Below are 15,773 nucleotides of genomic sequence, written 5' to 3'. Positions count from 1 at the left end.
TGGGAAAATCGTAGTTTTACAGTGCAACTCTTAAGCGCCGCTTCGTAGGTTGAGCCGCGTCGCCGCCGTTGCAGTGATCGAGACACATCATAAACGAATAAATAAAAATAAGCATTGCTGCGTCTGGGGCTATTACCCGCTCCGCCGCGAACAGATCAGCTTCGCTGGCCTCTGCACACAAGCAGTGGGCATGATCGCCGGAGCCGACCACGCTTCGTGTTAAACTGCAACACAATCTCGCGTGGTGCATTGCACATCATGGTCATCTTCTTCGACTAATACTGCTATCGGACTACTACACATATTATCGCATGCTGTGCGTTTCACATAGATGTCTTCATCAACTAATGCTACTATCGAACTAATGTCGCAGCCAGTTATGCAGACTACCCAGCAAAGCGAAACAATGAGCCTGCACAGCCTGAGACACCGACACAGTTGCGCTCAATTTCGTGATTGGGAGAATCGCAACCATCCTAAGAATTTTTTTTTTCTCTCTGACAATGGGCAAGACCTTTTTAGAGAATCACGTCAGTGGCAGAATGCAGAGGTTATGAGTTCCCTTTGGATATGTTGATCTGTGCTGGTTGTAAGGTTTAAGGACAAAGCTGGAGGTAAGGGAGGGAGGTGGCAAGCGTTGCATCAAGCTTTGCAGCACATTTCGTGTGAGTTTCTACAAACAAAAAGCGACGCTCCTAAACGCAACGCTTTGCTCGATTCAGCACTGGAGGGCTTTGTGCTAGTCTACCTAAGCTTGCGTCCAGCACTGTTGGCGTCTAAATTTAAATCGAATTCAAAAATCACACGGAGCAACCAAAGTGAGCGCCCAGTTCACAGTAAAGGGCTCGTATGTTTTGCAGCTAAAGTGGTGCGCACCTTTGTGACACAGGAAGGGATCTTCCCGAACCCTCTTGCCGAGTGAGACCCGCTCCATTCTTCACCGGAGCACCGACATTGTTCGCCTAATGGCGGGTAGGCGGCGCTGAGAGCGCTTTGTAAGGGAATCCCCCTCCTTTCTCAGATGCACCCCTTCATGAAGAATGATCCGTCGCCGATTCTCGCCTGCCTACTCACGGCGTCCTCTCAAAGCGAAGAGAGAAAAAGGAGGAATCCTCAGGAGATGGCAGAGCTGTTTCCAGCATCTAGTACGAAGTAACAAGCACGCCGATGACAAAAATAATTATATGAGCGCATATTCTCAGAAATGCACGCGTGTGACGAGGCTCGGGTTTGTTGGGCACGGAGGGCTCGAAAATTTGTTTTCGCGCAAAAAAAAAAACAGCGGGAGAAAGAGAATCGGAAAACCGACGCAGTGGCTGCGCCCTTTGTCGGCCGCACAATGCGGTCGTTAGGCGTTCGCGAGCAACAGCGTGGCCCATTACCGACGCGCAGGGGTGACCGGGGGGCTAAGCGCGTGAAAAATGAAGCTGCGGCGGGGAGGTGCGCCTTCTTGCACGCGCTCCCGTCATTTCTGCTGGAGCCGGAGCCTAACGATGGAAGAATAAGTAAACCTAGCTGATGATCTCGCTCAGCATGCCAGCCGTGCAAGGTGACGAGGTTAATCGTTTCTTCTTGTCACCGAGCAACTCGATGCTGAGAAGAGGAACGGCGCTGTCTGCCTTTCGCGCTTCCAGTTCAGCGCAGCAGCTTTGCTACCCACCTTCACCGCCGTAGCTTCTTCGGTTTTTCTCCATGTTTGTGCTTCCAGACGAGGAAGCTGAATTTTGTCCCACGACACTCCACTGGCCTTCCACACAATGTCATAGAACAGCTCGGACGGCATTTACCGAGCAGTGCCTCCTATTTCTTCTTCTTTTTCTTTTTTCTCGCGTCGGCCCACAATCTCAGGGGCGCGATATTTGCACTCGGGGAAGCGATGGCAGCCGGAGAATGGGGCGCTTGTCACTCGCAGCAGATAGCGTGCGTGGGATATTCACGCATGCGCGCGGAAAACAGGGGGCGTTCAAGGAGGGAATCGAACCTCCATATGTTCTCTCCATATTCGAAGGAGTGCATAATCGAGTATCTCGCTGTAGGCAAGCCAGTTACTCGTCATGCAAAATTTAAAGCAGTGTTGTTTTAAAACGGGGTCGACGCAGAAACACACAAGCGACAGCTGCCCTCTTGTCGTCCTTGTTTTCCACCCTCCTCTAAACATAAGCACAGTTCGTATTGTGATCGAGTGGTCTTGGATTGCGTAAAATCGAATGGCAACGATTTTCAGCAGCGACAACTTGACCGGGCAGGCGTGTTATGAGAAATGAAAAACATATGTTTCCTGCTCTACTCAACGCGCGCAATCAGTAATTGCTGGATGCGTTACAAATTCGGAGTGTGCACTGAACGGAGACGTGTAGCTGCATCTGCAGCAGGTAGAGGCATTCCGAGGAAGTAGTAGCTGCGGTTCACTTTCTTTTGTCAAGCGATCGCTGCTAAAACATGATTCTTTCAGGGCTTCTTCACGATTTACGCCCGCTAAAACCGTTGCCTCTGGTCCTCGAAGAGAAGAACTCAGCGGGATTGCACTGCACATCTTCATTGCTAGCAGTGCTGGAACAGGGGCTAGTTGGCTTTGGATCTTGGTTATAGTGCGCCACTACACAACACAAATGCGTGTTGTTGAATGCGCTTATTCGTCTGTCATTTTTGTTTTGTAGTAGCGCGCTACAACCAAGAGTCATTGCAGATTCTTTCTTTTTTTAGGGCGAAAGCCTTTCTTGGCTATGTCGACGATTTCGTGTCATCAAAAGGTGTCGGCAGCAGATGTGGCGTTCTCAGAAGATTTAGGATCAAACGAATGGTTGTAATCGATAAAGGATAATGTGAGCATGATGCGCAAAAAAATTATATTGGCAGGATTATTAGTTAATTAATTACAACAAAAATGTCGAAAAACCATACAAATTGCGCGGCCGTCGATATAGTGAGAGGACGGGAAAACAACCGTGAATGACAAAAGAGTGGAAAGATAGGCAAATGAGTAAAAATAAAGTTTGAAATGGATTCAAATGTGTTTGGTAAGTGGTGATTAATCTAACAAAAAGGTTGATTAACATAGATTAAATATTTAATTAATTAGAAGCAGAAGTAGCTGAATGGTCCATAGGCTGGACGGGGATATAGTAGGCGGATGGGAAAGCAGCAATGGCGCCAATATTTAAAAATCAAATTGCGTGATTGAGGTGAAAATGGGTGTAATCAGAATGAATGTGATCAATTAAGGTGATTTAATAAGAAAAAAATGTAAAAGAAAGTGATTGCAATCGATGATCGATAGCAATGAGTAAAACCAAATAGTTAATTTATGTGCTAATGAAGGCCTGTTCGATGATAATTAAGAGCTAAGAGGGGCAAAAAGTATCAAAGAGAAGCAAAGAGAGACAGCGAGTGCCGTGGAGGCGTCAATGCAGTACGAAGTCAAGAGTCGAATTTTTTTCGTGCTATAACGACCACACCTGCGATTCCTGAGCACAGAGGGCTTGCACGATGCCCGACGATGCCGTGCGTTTCTTCATGCCACAGCACGCCACAGGGCTTGCATTGAGAGCTTCTTCGTTCACGGCCACACACTCGCACGAGCGTCTTAATGTAGCTTCAGGCAGCGCAGCACAAGGCTATCGTTCGAGAAGTGATAGCAGCGTTCCAGTGCTCATCATCATCATCATCATCATCGTCATCATCCCGTCGTATTGGCCTCGAAAGTTGAGAACACCTTGGCCCGTTGGAAACTATGCCAAAAGGAGGTGCCTTCGGTGTGACGCCCCATTGGCCGCAGTGCTGGGTAGTTGGTCGAACTTGTACCGACAAGCACGGCTGACAGTGCCGCGCTATTTGAGACTGCCGTAGTTGCCTATAGAGAATAAGCCATTACTTCCGGAGTGACCGCCGCGTGTGGTGCCAAGTGCGCACTCGCTTTTTTACTTGTTGTGTATTCGTTGCGCATCCCTGCATGCCACCCCCCCCCCCCCCCCCCACCCCCCCAATTAGCCCGCAAGCGAGGTTACTCAACCGCCCGGTCTTCTCTCCAACGCAGGCACCAGATCTGCCATGAGCTGCCTTCACCTCTTCGCTCTCGTGGTGCTGGCCACGAGCGGATTCTTCTGCGCCGTGCACGCCAACATGGAGGGTAATGCAACCATCTTCAGCCCTCTCGGCGTGAAAGAATCCACGCTGGTCCAGGGCGTTGCCTGTGCTCGTTGACTGTGAATTTCTCAAATCCGTTTCCTAAACCCCGTCTAAAAGTTCTAAAAGGGAAAGAAACCTTGCAATGGCCGGTGTGCACGAGCATGGCTCATGAAAGGAATTCGCGTCTTCCCTGGCCGCTCGAAATGATCCCCCGAATGCAAAAAATGAGGACTGATATGAACTTTTTAGAGAGAATGGCAGTGGAAAGTTTTCTTGCGAAGCGTCTGGGTCCCCAGAAGCTTGCTGTCGGTGAAACTAAAATTTGGTGCCGCATAAAAAAAATGAAATTGCCTCGATTAAACCTAAGGTTGCAACGTTTTCGGAACCCTGTGAATTACTTGACCAAAGGTGACCACGTATCGACTATTCTCCCGTTTTCCTTACCGCAAGCGATGCTCGTGCAACGGACCGATGATAAGCTAAACCATACTCTAACAACGCATCAGCCTCCTTTGCTCGTCTAAATCCCCCTTAAACTGTCAGCTAACGAAGGTGTCAAAGTTCGGATCAAATACTTCCGCATCATCTCTCTGTTACGACGACTGTACCCTTCGCGCGATTACGATAAGAACGCTGAGGCCGACTCAACAGTTTTTGTTATGACCATATACTACTCGGGGCGTGTCAATGAACGCGCTTCTCGCGTCGCGGGTGGAGTTGGAGGGGTGGGCTACCCCCGCGCAAGACGTGCACATTCTCCCAATGAATGCCCTCAATGCGCGAGGACACCCGGTTGGCGCCTACCGTCATTTAACGGCAGCTACCCGCAATGTAGTGCAGTGTCTTCGGACACTATCACATGGTGTAGGCCTATCCCTCCAACCCCGCTATTCCCCCCATCCCCAACCCAACCCGGGAGGACTGGGAGGCGACCCTGCTCGGCTGCCACGACTTACAGGCCCAACAATCCTTAGTCGGGCGCGCCCGGGCAAACTAGGGACCTCCACCCAGTGCTTGTAAGGATCGGTCCCTTACGGTCTGTTCCAAACATACCTCCTGTCCCTTCCTAATAAATGCTTTCTCCGCCACCATCAATCACCTACCGTCACCCAACCTCCGCGATGTAAACCAAGAATCCACCCTTGTGCAGTGAAACAGCACTCGAACGAATTTAAGGGAACCACGAGGAAATAATCGCTTAATTGAAAGCTTGCTCATGTGAAGTAAGCACGGAGTTTTTTATTGGGTGAACCAAGTAAATGTTAGGCATTCAAATGGTTCCTAAAGGCGTTTATTTCACAATAGAGAATACTTCCTCCATGAATTGTGCACATAGTTCCTTTGATGAGAGGTTGCAATTCACCATTGAACACTGCCATTCATAATTGTTATTCAAAACACGAAACACTATGCCGCTCCGCCAACAAGCGCTACCGCGCCACTCTGTGCGACACGAATGCAACCTGGCTATAGAAATGGCAAGTGCTCCTACTTCCCAGTCTACAAGACACAGCCACACCAGCCTAAAGCAGACATTCCATCTCGCTTCACCTCTGCCGAATTGACCAACGCTTTTCCAACACTCTGACTGACTGAAAGTTCCAGTGTTCTGAAATTCCTGCAAATGAAACTCATTTCTGTTGGATACAATGGCGCCTGAGCGTGCACTTGGCAAAGCTTGTTTTATCTGAAAATAGAGTTTAAGTTACGCTATTTATCTCACTGTAGTACACATGCATGCCTAAGTCACCCTTGAAAAATGGCGCGATAGAGACCTGTAATGATGCTCAGTGATCACAGGAACCCCACGGGAAGATGGTTTTTAACTGAAGCCCCTTTTTAAGAACCGCCGGCTGCTGAGGTCAAATAGGCCGGATGGTCGTCCCTTTCCTTTTAAATTTCTACACAAGTTTCATGAGTGCATGTTACGGGCAATGTAAAATGATGCCGAAGTACAGCGAGCGCTTTCCCTCGCCTCTCGACTTCAGTTGCGCCGCATTCATTAATCCCAAAGTGGACAAAAAATTATTTAGAGGCCTCCACTGCGGTACCTCTTTCTCTCTTCTTCCACTCCCACCTTCCTCCCTTCCCTCACGGCGCGGTTGAGGTCTCCACCGAGAAGTGAGACAGATACTGCTCCTTTCATTTCTTCAAAAAAAGGTAACCAAAAAATTGGAAGGTGCTTAACATTCGCCTTTAGGCGTGGAGCGACAGCGTGTCGCAGCGCTGCCAGGGAGTCCTCTGAACGCCACCACCCATTCAGCTTCACGCCTAGCACGTTGGAAACAGCTTTGAACGCAACGCATTTTTGAGGAAAGGAAACGGCTCAGTAATTGTCTCACATCTCGGTGGACTCCCGCAGCCCCGATTATAGGTCGCCGGTTCGAATTGCTGCCGCAAGCTCTCTAACTTAACTCGTAAGTTTATGCTGCTCGAAACGCTGAATTCTATTGCACCATTTGGAACATTCTGCGGTTAGGTCAGTTTAAACCTTGTAGACTAATCTAAGCTACGACCCGAAAGACTTATTTATTAATACTTCTGGGATTTTTCGCTGACGACCAACGCCGCCGACGACGACACCGGCTTTTCAGCGACACGGAGCCGTTAACGATGGTGCGTTAAAATTTTTGCGCATCGGAGAAGTTTACTTGCTCTCAGGTATCACGTACAGCCTGCGTACGCTTTGAATCAACTCCGAACGATTGAACCACTCTGCCGCGTCTAGCGTAGAAACGCGCAAAGATCCCCCCTCGAAGAAGAGGTGAGATTACATTTGGCTGGCTGACAGCAGCGATGGGGCTTTCTCCGCAGTGGGGCCAGGGTAGGGCGGCGCTTCTCTGCCTGAGCGTCATCTCGGGGGGCGATTTCTGCTCCCGTCGCTCACTGACGCAACGCGAAGCCATCCGGCCTTTCCCAAAGAGGCACGCAGAATTGCGCCTGTAATGGTTGCCCGCAGTGGCGACTCCGCCACGAGGAATTCATCCGCCTAATGGCGCATGAGAAGCGCACGACATCTTTTGCCGTCAGCGACAAATGGAGCAATCAGCGGCCCTGCAGAAATTCGCATTAATCGCGGTCGCGCGCGAAGCCCGGCAGCAACGCTTCCCTCCCGGTCGCGGTTTCCGCGGGTGGCTGCATGGCTGTCAGTGGGCGACCAGGAGGGCCGGCCTTTCGAAGGAAATCTCCGCTACGCCAACCGGTCACCCAGGCCAGCACGCAAAGCGGTCCCCTCGCGAGGCAGGCAATATTCTCGCGGTCTGCTCCCTGATACAGCAGACTTTTGCAGCAGGCAGCCACCCGTAGCATTGAGCGATAAAATCCGAGCGCGATACGACGCCCTTACCTTGGCAGCGGCTGGCTGAAGCGAGTGGTGGTGCTGATGGAAAACATTTATTTAGGGCTATTTACAGGAGAGAGTGGGGACTGGCCTTAAGGGCCAGAAATTTAGGAGAAGTCCCTAGTCCGGGATCCTTGTGGCTTCCGCGGCAGCTCGGGCCCTATAGCGACGAGGACTCTTTGGCTCTCTAACGTAGAGCAGCCGAGCAGGACAGCCTCCCAGCTCTCTGAACGTGCTCGTTTGAGTAAGCGTGATGACCGCTCGCCCAACGCGGCGAGAAGCGCGGCAAGCCAGAAAAAAGGTTTGTCTTTTGGTTAACGTCCCAAAGCGACTCAGGCTATGAGGGACGCCGTAGTGAAGGGCTCCAGATAATTTCAAACCCCTGGGGTTCTTTAATGTGCACTGACATCGCACAGTACATGGGCCTCTAGAGTTTCGCCTCCATCGAAATTGGACCGCCGCGCACGGGATCAAACCCACGTCTTTCGGGTCAGCAGCCGAGCGCCATAACCACTGAGGCACCGCGGCGGATAAAAAGCTAGAAAAAAAAAGCTAGTAAAAAATTCCGGGAAGCTTAAGCTCGCTGCAGGACCTATTTTCCACATCGAATGAGGAATAACAAACAAGGGAAATATTTTCCAGGCTATATATACCAGCACACAGTTCGACCACCTCATAATATTATTATAGAAGCGAATATGTGGTTTTAACGCTATTGTGTTAAAATTACATGCGGTTTAGGCATACTGCTGAACCTAAACCGTGCGTAATTTTAACATACGGCTGAACCGCCCCGCCGCGGTGGCTCAGTGGTTACGGCGCTCGGCTGCTGACCCGAAAGACGCGGGTTCGATCCCGGCCGCGGTGGCTGAATTTCGATGAAGGCGAAATTCCTGAGGCCCGTATGCTGTGTCATGTCAGTGCATGTTAAGGAACCCCATGTGGTCGAAATTTCCGGAGCCCTTCACTACGGCGTCCCTCATAGCCTGAGTTGCTTCGGGACGTTAAACCCCAATAAACCAAACCATACTGCTGAACCTGGTTAGAGAGCGAAAAGCCCTGGTGTATCGGACAACAAGACGTGGCTTGGCTTATGTAACGTTGAGTGCGTTTTGTACACTGGATAAGCAGCGTATCCAGACTGTCACCGTGGCAAGTGGCAGTTAAATTAATGATTGATCGCGAGAGTTTGTTCACCCAATAAAAGCTGCGGCCTATTGCTGCAATGCCACGTGTCTTCCACAATGTTGTCACCGCTAACGCATGCAAGCAACGTCTCTCTGTCTCTCACCACAGCCACTTACCTCATAACGCGATTGAGGCGTCCATTGACCCAGGGAGAGGAAAAGAAAAATTTTATTTTTCAGAGAAATTCGGACCTCCTAGGACCCCCGGATCCCAGCGAGCCAGTAACCCTTCCTTTCGTAAAAATCATCGGAGTCTAGAACGTTGTCAGCGCCAATAACCGAATGAACGCCGACGGCGTGTAGCTTCAGTGGCTTCAGTGCCGTGTTTCTGTCACAACGTTGTCAATGCCAACGTTGCCAACCCTACCGCCACGTAGCTTGAAGCATGACTGAGGTGTCCATTGCCCCGGGGCTATGCATCTTTCCTTTGCTTTCGAAGCTCCCGCTCCTCATCGGTTTCGGCGCAGCTCCGGAGCAGCTGAAGGTCAAAGCGACGGAGTCGGCGTAACTCGCGCAACGTGGCGTACAGTAAAGTAAAAAGGCGCGCTGAGGCTGACCAAGAGCGCTGTTGTCCGCCCAGCGAAGCGCATGGGCTCCGAGTTTCTCGGCAAGCGCTCGCGACTGGACGACGCGCTGCTGCCCGTGGGCCTGTGGGACGAAGAGCTGGCCGCCCGGTCGCCGGCGCTGCGCGTGGCCAGGCTGCTGCGGGGGGGCCTCAACCGGTTCGCCTACGACGCCCCGGACGAGGACGACGACCTGGACCTCGCCGCCGTGGCGGCCAAGGAGAAGCGCATCGGCTCCGAGTTCCTGGGCAAGCGCGCCCTGCTGCTGCCCAAGCGGATGGGCTCCGAGTTCCTCGGCCGGAGGAAACGGAGCAGCCCGGACGCGTAAGACAGGTACCGCGAGGATCCCCGCTAGGCCCACCGTGGGAAAGTGTGGAACAGCTGCAATTTCTTTCATTTCTTTATTTTATTGCGCTCTTACAACACTTGCTATGCCTGCTTCACGGGGGTCTATTTTAAGCGCAAACATTGTCAACTACTCCGTGAGTGGTAACACTGGATGTAGAACGTACTTTTTTATATATATACGTCTGTATATTTAGCAACTGGACAGTGTTGTGCAGTGGCACACAGATGACTACCCTGTTGCAATTAAACGGGTCACAAAATGTAGGCACACAAAATGATCCGCAGGGCAAACTGTATAGATGAACTTTCCCGCAGTTCTATCGATTGCCTTGTGGCCACCACGACCTTCCTTCGTGGCTGCTGAGTTTGGCTGCGCCATCCGCAGGGAGCCACATTAAATCGCCGACGACGAATTCAAACACCCATTTCCCATACTCATACTTCTGCGGCGAGTTGACAACTCCTGGGTGTAATTACAGCATGTCAGACTAAACCTTGCAAGCGCCCATTGCGCTGAACGCAAAAGTTTTCCTCTTACTAAACAGCGCGTATAAACCATTACTTGCCTGTTTGCAGGAACATAGAAACGAGATCATCATCGATCCGATTCGAAACGTTCGCTGCCAAAACGGCGCAGTGTCGTTCACAATAGAAGAAAAAAAGACGAGAAAGAGGGTTGTGTCAAAAACGGCAATTAATACGAGTCTGTTTGTATGTTCCTCTGCAGAACGCGGTCGATCCCGGCTTTCGTAGCCATTGTGCCGCGCTATCTAAATCGTCTTTCCCATTTCTTTCTCTGGATGGGCGATCGACGGCGCAGGCGGCAAAAGCTCATTCGGACATGTGAGCGTGAAGCGGAACGCTGCGCACTTCCTTTGGTCGCATTTGCACCTGCCGACCCGCCTGATCACCGAAACTCCTCCTTTGTTTGTTCGAGCTCTTCTGGTTCTAAAATGACTCTAAAGTTGCCTCGTTGCATTAGAAGTTTCTAAACCATGTCTAAAGCGAATCGTGTGCCCCGCATGACTGCACAGTAATTCTGCATTTCTTTCTTTCCTTTCAAGGCATCATAAGAAAATTTTGTATGGCTCGCTCAGCACCGACCAACACGTGAGTCTGAGTTCTAAACATCACTACTAAACTGTGTTCCTAAATAACTGGCGCTTGAAAGCCCTGTCAAACTCTGCACTGAGACGTCATAACGCGCATGACATGTTGCAGCCTCCGTTGCTTGCGCAGGCACTGAGGTGCAACCGCCTTTGGCACTTGACTAAAAATGTCCGCGCTCATGCACTTGCACTTAGCCTGCTGCGAACGTTCCCATGCATCTCTTCTTTTTTTGCTGTTTGTTGTTGATGATGATGCTTATTCTAGGGGTCAACGATTATCACAGATGATGATGATGATGACAACTTTATTTTCCGCCAGATAAGGAAGCCCCCTACTCCCTGTCCCCGGCACGCAGGCCTTGGTGACGGGGGCCGGGGGGGACCTCCGCGATTAGAAGCAGGCGAAGAGGTCTTGATTCCTCGCGGCTTCTTCCGCCAGGCGGATGGCTTGTTGCTGTGAAGCAGGGGCCTCGCTCCGCAGCAGGGCTTCCCAGGATTCTCTACAATTATAGGTTACGATTATCACAGCCATATCGAACACGAATAGCGTAGTTAAAAACCAAATCGAATAGTAATCAAATAGTGAAAGAAGCGAATCGAATACAAATCGAATATCTCTCTGATTATTCGCTGCTTGTGCGAATATTCATGGGAACCTGTGAAGCGCTAGCGACGGCTTTTATAAATCATGGATTTAAAGCTGTGGCTGCCAGAAGACGCAACGCTGATCTCCACGAGAGGGCGCGGAACACGAAGATAGTGTATTAACCCCGCGACGGTCATTTCATACGAAACAGGAAAGTCCCCTTTTGCTGCTGAAGCTGGTAGTGAACAAACTAACATTAGAGTTTGTTCAATAGCCTCCGATATCAGGCAATGAAGGAAACCTATGCTAAACTTGATCGAACCCTGCCGCAAATCTTGAAGCCTACACGTATGAGCACGCCGCCACAGAAATGGAGCGCACCGCAGCGCTGAACCCTCCTTCCAGCGCAGACTTGTGTTGGAAACAGTGGTGCTTTGCAGCTTCGCTAGTTCACCGCCGCATTCTTTCGTTCCACCATTAATCGACTCACAGGTGGCGACACTTGGAGTATAATCTTGGCAAATGAATGACCTTCGAGAGGGCCGCATTGAAAGAGGCAGTAGACAAATAAGCAGCATCTGGTTATGTGGTAGTCCACTGGCGAAATTGACTCTCTGCATCTGATCTTGCCCGCTGCGCTCTCATCAGTGTTTAGACCTTTAACGCCTGTCCCCAAGTGTCCAAAGAAAACAAAGGGCAACCAGCACCGTACAGAAGCACACTGGTGGGGTTCCACCACGTTGACGGCCCTCTCTCCCTGTCGTGCACAGACCCGGACGGGGCGCTTAGCAGAAGCCTGCAGCAGCTGTACGCCGGAGAGGGCAGTCCATTTGTGAGGAGCCACAGCGGCGCGTCCCTGGACTGGATCCTGGGCGGCCACCGGTCGAGGCCCAGCAAGCGACTCTCGGAGTTTCTGGGAGGGCCCGGCAAGCGCTTCTCGGAGTTCCTGGGCGGTCCCGGAAAACGCTTCTCCGAGTTCCTGGGCGGCCCGGGAAAGCGCTACTCGGAGTTCCTCGGCGGTCCGGGCAAGAGGGTCCTCCCGGACGCCGATCTGCTGCTGTCGGCCGAGCAGCCAGAGTCCGCCGGGGCGCTCCGGAAGTGACGAAACCCCGCTACAGTCCGTCAACCACGCAGCGCCGCAAAACGAGAATAAAAGCAAACGTCGCGCAGAGCGTCCTCTACCATATGCAAACCGCTGCGCGTTGGCGCGCCGGTCCTGCAGACAGCGGCGAAATGCTCGCACCCCAAAAATTACGGAGCGCGTTAAAGTGTGCCGCCATTTCTCACTGTAGTTCTGCTGACGGGAGCAGCTAGCACTCACACTGATGGTATCCCACCCGGTTTCTGAGTCTCAGCAAGCGCCGTCTACATCGAGAATCGGGCTCTTCTTCCATCTTTTACCGGCAGCTGTAAGTTGCAACTGCACGAGGAATATTGGCTCGCCATAGGGGTTACGTCTTGTGCTCCCGTGCATTGTGATATGACCACCGACTGCGGTGGGCGACTGTAACCAAATTTGCGACCTCAGTTTTGATGTGCGTTGTTTGATTTCAACTCAGTCGGCTGCGGGTCAATAAACGCTACACTGCTCATCGGATCTTATTACGCGAGTAAATACAACAATGGGCGTGTTTGTTGCGAGTTCAGGCCCTAAGAAAACAAACTTGGTATATTCGCGTACGGTGTAATGCGTATAAACAGAAGAGCAACACGCGACGGAGCAAGAATTGGCTGCACACATTTGCTCTGTTCGCTAATATGCTGCGTAATCTCTGAAAGTGTTATTAGAAATAATTTCTGTGCAAACTGTAGAGGTGAATGTATAGACCTACACTTACGCCCCAAAGCAGCCGACAGGAGTCGACTGTGGCCATACAAAAAATTACGAGGAACTTTAGCGGCTAAAGTGCTGAAAGGCGAAAGCCTGAGTGCTGCATTCTGCTACACGATTGTTCACTTCACATTTTGTTGGTGCATTAATTAACTGCCAATTAATGACGCTTAAGCTTCGCCTTTAGGAGTGGAACGCGACAGCGTGTTGTAGCGCTGCCACGGAGTCCATTGAACGCCACCACCCGTTCGGCGCGATGCCTTGCCCTTTGAACGCAACGCTTTTTAAGGAAAGTAAATGGCGCAGTAATTCTCTGTCGTCTCGGTGGACACCTGAGCCACACCGTACAGGAAGGGAGGAAGTGGAGTGAAAGAAGAAAGAGGGGCCGTAATGAAGAAAATGAAAATTGTATTTGAGGAAAGGAAATTACGCATTAACTGTCTCGCATATATCAGTAGCACTAGTCGAAAATTGTATTTGACGAAAGAAAGTTGCGCAGTAACTGCCTCACATATTTCGGTGGACACCCGTCAAAATTCGCGCGTGGTGACATCACGACAATTTGGACCAATCTGAAACGCGGACAAATACGCCTTGCTCGTCAGTAAATTGTTTTTTGAGGAAAGGAAATTATCTGTCTCGCATATCTCGGTGCACACCTGAACCTCGCCGTAACGGGAAGGGAGGAAGATGGGAGTGAACGAAGACACCGTATTCACTAGACGCACCTTTGTTCATTCCAAACCATTGAACTGGCATAGCCGAGTGGTAGTGTGCTCGACTCGCACTCCGGAGACCGGGGTTCGATTCCCAAGCTCGGCTAATTTCTTACTCGGTTTTATTTATTTATCTGGCCTGACTAGAAAGGTTAATTGGTTAAGTAAGCAATTAACTAAACTCAGACTTACTTGGAGCATCACTATACGATCCCTTTAATTGGTTCCATGGTTAGTAGCCAAAGTGCAATTGGCCCCGTTTGAAATTCGCGCACTGTGACGTTACGACCGTTTCGACCAACTGAAAAGCGTGACATTTCTTGTCGACAGCTCCTGCTTACAACGATGAGGCATTAAAGGCTTCCGCCTTAATATTGCCTCACAATGCTCGTCAGGGGTGTTGATAGAGCCCTCACTGCCTTACGAGGCATCGCCGCTGCTCTTCTGCTTTCTGCGTCCGTCTGAGATGTGTTGGGTGGTGCCCTTCGAGCGAGGAACCTTGAAAAAAGTAAATAACATTAAACGCGAACGAGCGTAGGGAGACAAGCGATGCTGAGGTGTACCGGGACCTAAAAGGCGAACCAATAAAATCACCGAGATCAGAGTGGCGTTCAACTCCTCTGCATGTGTGTGCAACATCAGCTCTGTGTAGCAGGCATGCAGTTACACACGAGCAGTTTCCAACTTGCGTCGTGTCGTAAGGGAGTTCCTACAAAAATATATAAATATATTTATTGCGTGTGGGGCTGAAAGTTACTTTTCCTTTCTGCCGCCGCTTCTTTACGGATTCAGTTACGACATCACTGTGGCTAAGATGACAATAGCGGTCTAGGTGACGGTCCACTGTTCATTCCACCCTTCTTGGCACGGTCCTCCTTGAATGAGTTGGATTCCTCGCGGGATGTTCGAGAGCCCCTACGTTGATGGCAGTGCTGAAGACGATGTGCCGGGCTGCCCTGTTCCGCTTTTCTTTCTTTCTGCTTCGCTAAGCAAAGAGAAATAAAGTTTCCATTCCACACCTTTGTGCATTGCGCTGTTTCTTTCGGAAATGTGCCAGAAATCTTAAATTGCTTTGCCGAAGCCACTGTGCTTGTTCCTTCCTTCTCGGGAAAAAGTTGAAGGAAAAGTACCTTACAAGGTATATGAACAAACAGATATCAGCACGGAACTGAGGCCGGCTCAATAATCAGCCATGAAGCCAAGCAGGCGTGATAATTTCAGTGTATGCGCTCAGCTGGCAACGCATTGATTGAGCGTTGATCGATTTATTCAAAATAGCCCCAAAGGCTTCACTCTTGGGTATTACATGTGGAGGGGGGGGGGGGGGGGGGTACAAGGCATATTTCTAAAAGCACTAAAACAAAACCAACAGAAATCACAAATATTAATGAAAAATAGGCATCCACAGAAAGAATCTAAACCATACACATTGCAGGAAAATTTTAGGAATAAATAACACACCACCCCAAGAAAAAGACAAGGCCGGGAAAAGTACGGTGAAATACAGATGAAAAACAATTCCTTTTTAGTTGTTGAAGCCTGAGTGAATAAGATGTTGGAAGTTATTTAGATCAGATTCTGTGGCATTATGTGATGGCAAAGCGCTCCATTCAGTTTTGTTCGCGGTAAAAAAGAATATGCATAATGGGATGACTGGCAGTTCATGTGATTAACTTTGTAAGGAGATCACGACGTGGAAAGATAACTCGCGGTAAATTTTACGGCGTAGTGCTATGTTCTCTAACCCGGCTTTACAAGAACAAGAGAGGAGAGGTTGGTGCCGCATACAGCGGCTCAGGCTACTCCTTTTCAGCAGTTCATAGCAACCACTTGGTCTGCAGTTCAACGTGACATAACACAAACACACAGTACACAAAATACAAGCGTCAAGAGCAGTAATATTTATGTGCGAACATAAACACTGGGAATGTTAACAGAACAGTAAACAATACAATATACATAAGGGGT

At 50.1% G+C, this 15,773-nt stretch overlaps 1 protein-coding gene across 4 annotated transcripts in view; it reads left to right on the top strand.

The window, feature by feature from the left end:
- The window catches only part of LOC149359236 (uncharacterized), a 70,564-nt gene extending 55,741 nt beyond the window's left edge, over window positions 1-14,823 (top strand). For 2 of the 4 annotated variants that reach the window (XM_089571512.1, XM_089571513.1), the window contains exons 2-5: window positions 4,034-4,126; window positions 9,233-9,548; window positions 10,628-10,673; window positions 12,029-12,168. In XM_089571512.1, the coding sequence (XP_089427638.1) occupies window positions 4,048-4,126; window positions 9,233-9,543 (390 nt within the window). In that variant the 5' untranslated portion in view covers window positions 4,034-4,047 and the 3' untranslated portion in view covers window positions 9,544-9,548; window positions 10,628-10,673; window positions 12,029-12,168. Of the gene's footprint in view, window positions 1-4,033; window positions 4,127-9,232; window positions 9,549-10,627; window positions 10,674-12,028 lie in introns of all 4 variants that reach the window. The other 2 variants (XM_089571510.1, XM_089571511.1) reach the window with 1 other exon arrangement.
- Window positions 14,824-15,773: the final 950 nt, after the last annotated feature.

The sequence above is a fragment of the Amblyomma mixtum genome, chromosome 2 (assembly GCF_055824585.1).
Source record: "Amblyomma mixtum isolate Tamu chromosome 2, ASM5582458v1, whole genome shotgun sequence".
NCBI classification, from domain to species: Eukaryota; Metazoa; Arthropoda; class Arachnida; order Ixodida; family Ixodidae; genus Amblyomma; species Amblyomma mixtum.
Note: the sequence above shows the minus strand (reverse complement) of the source record. Positions and strands in the feature narration are given on the sequence as shown.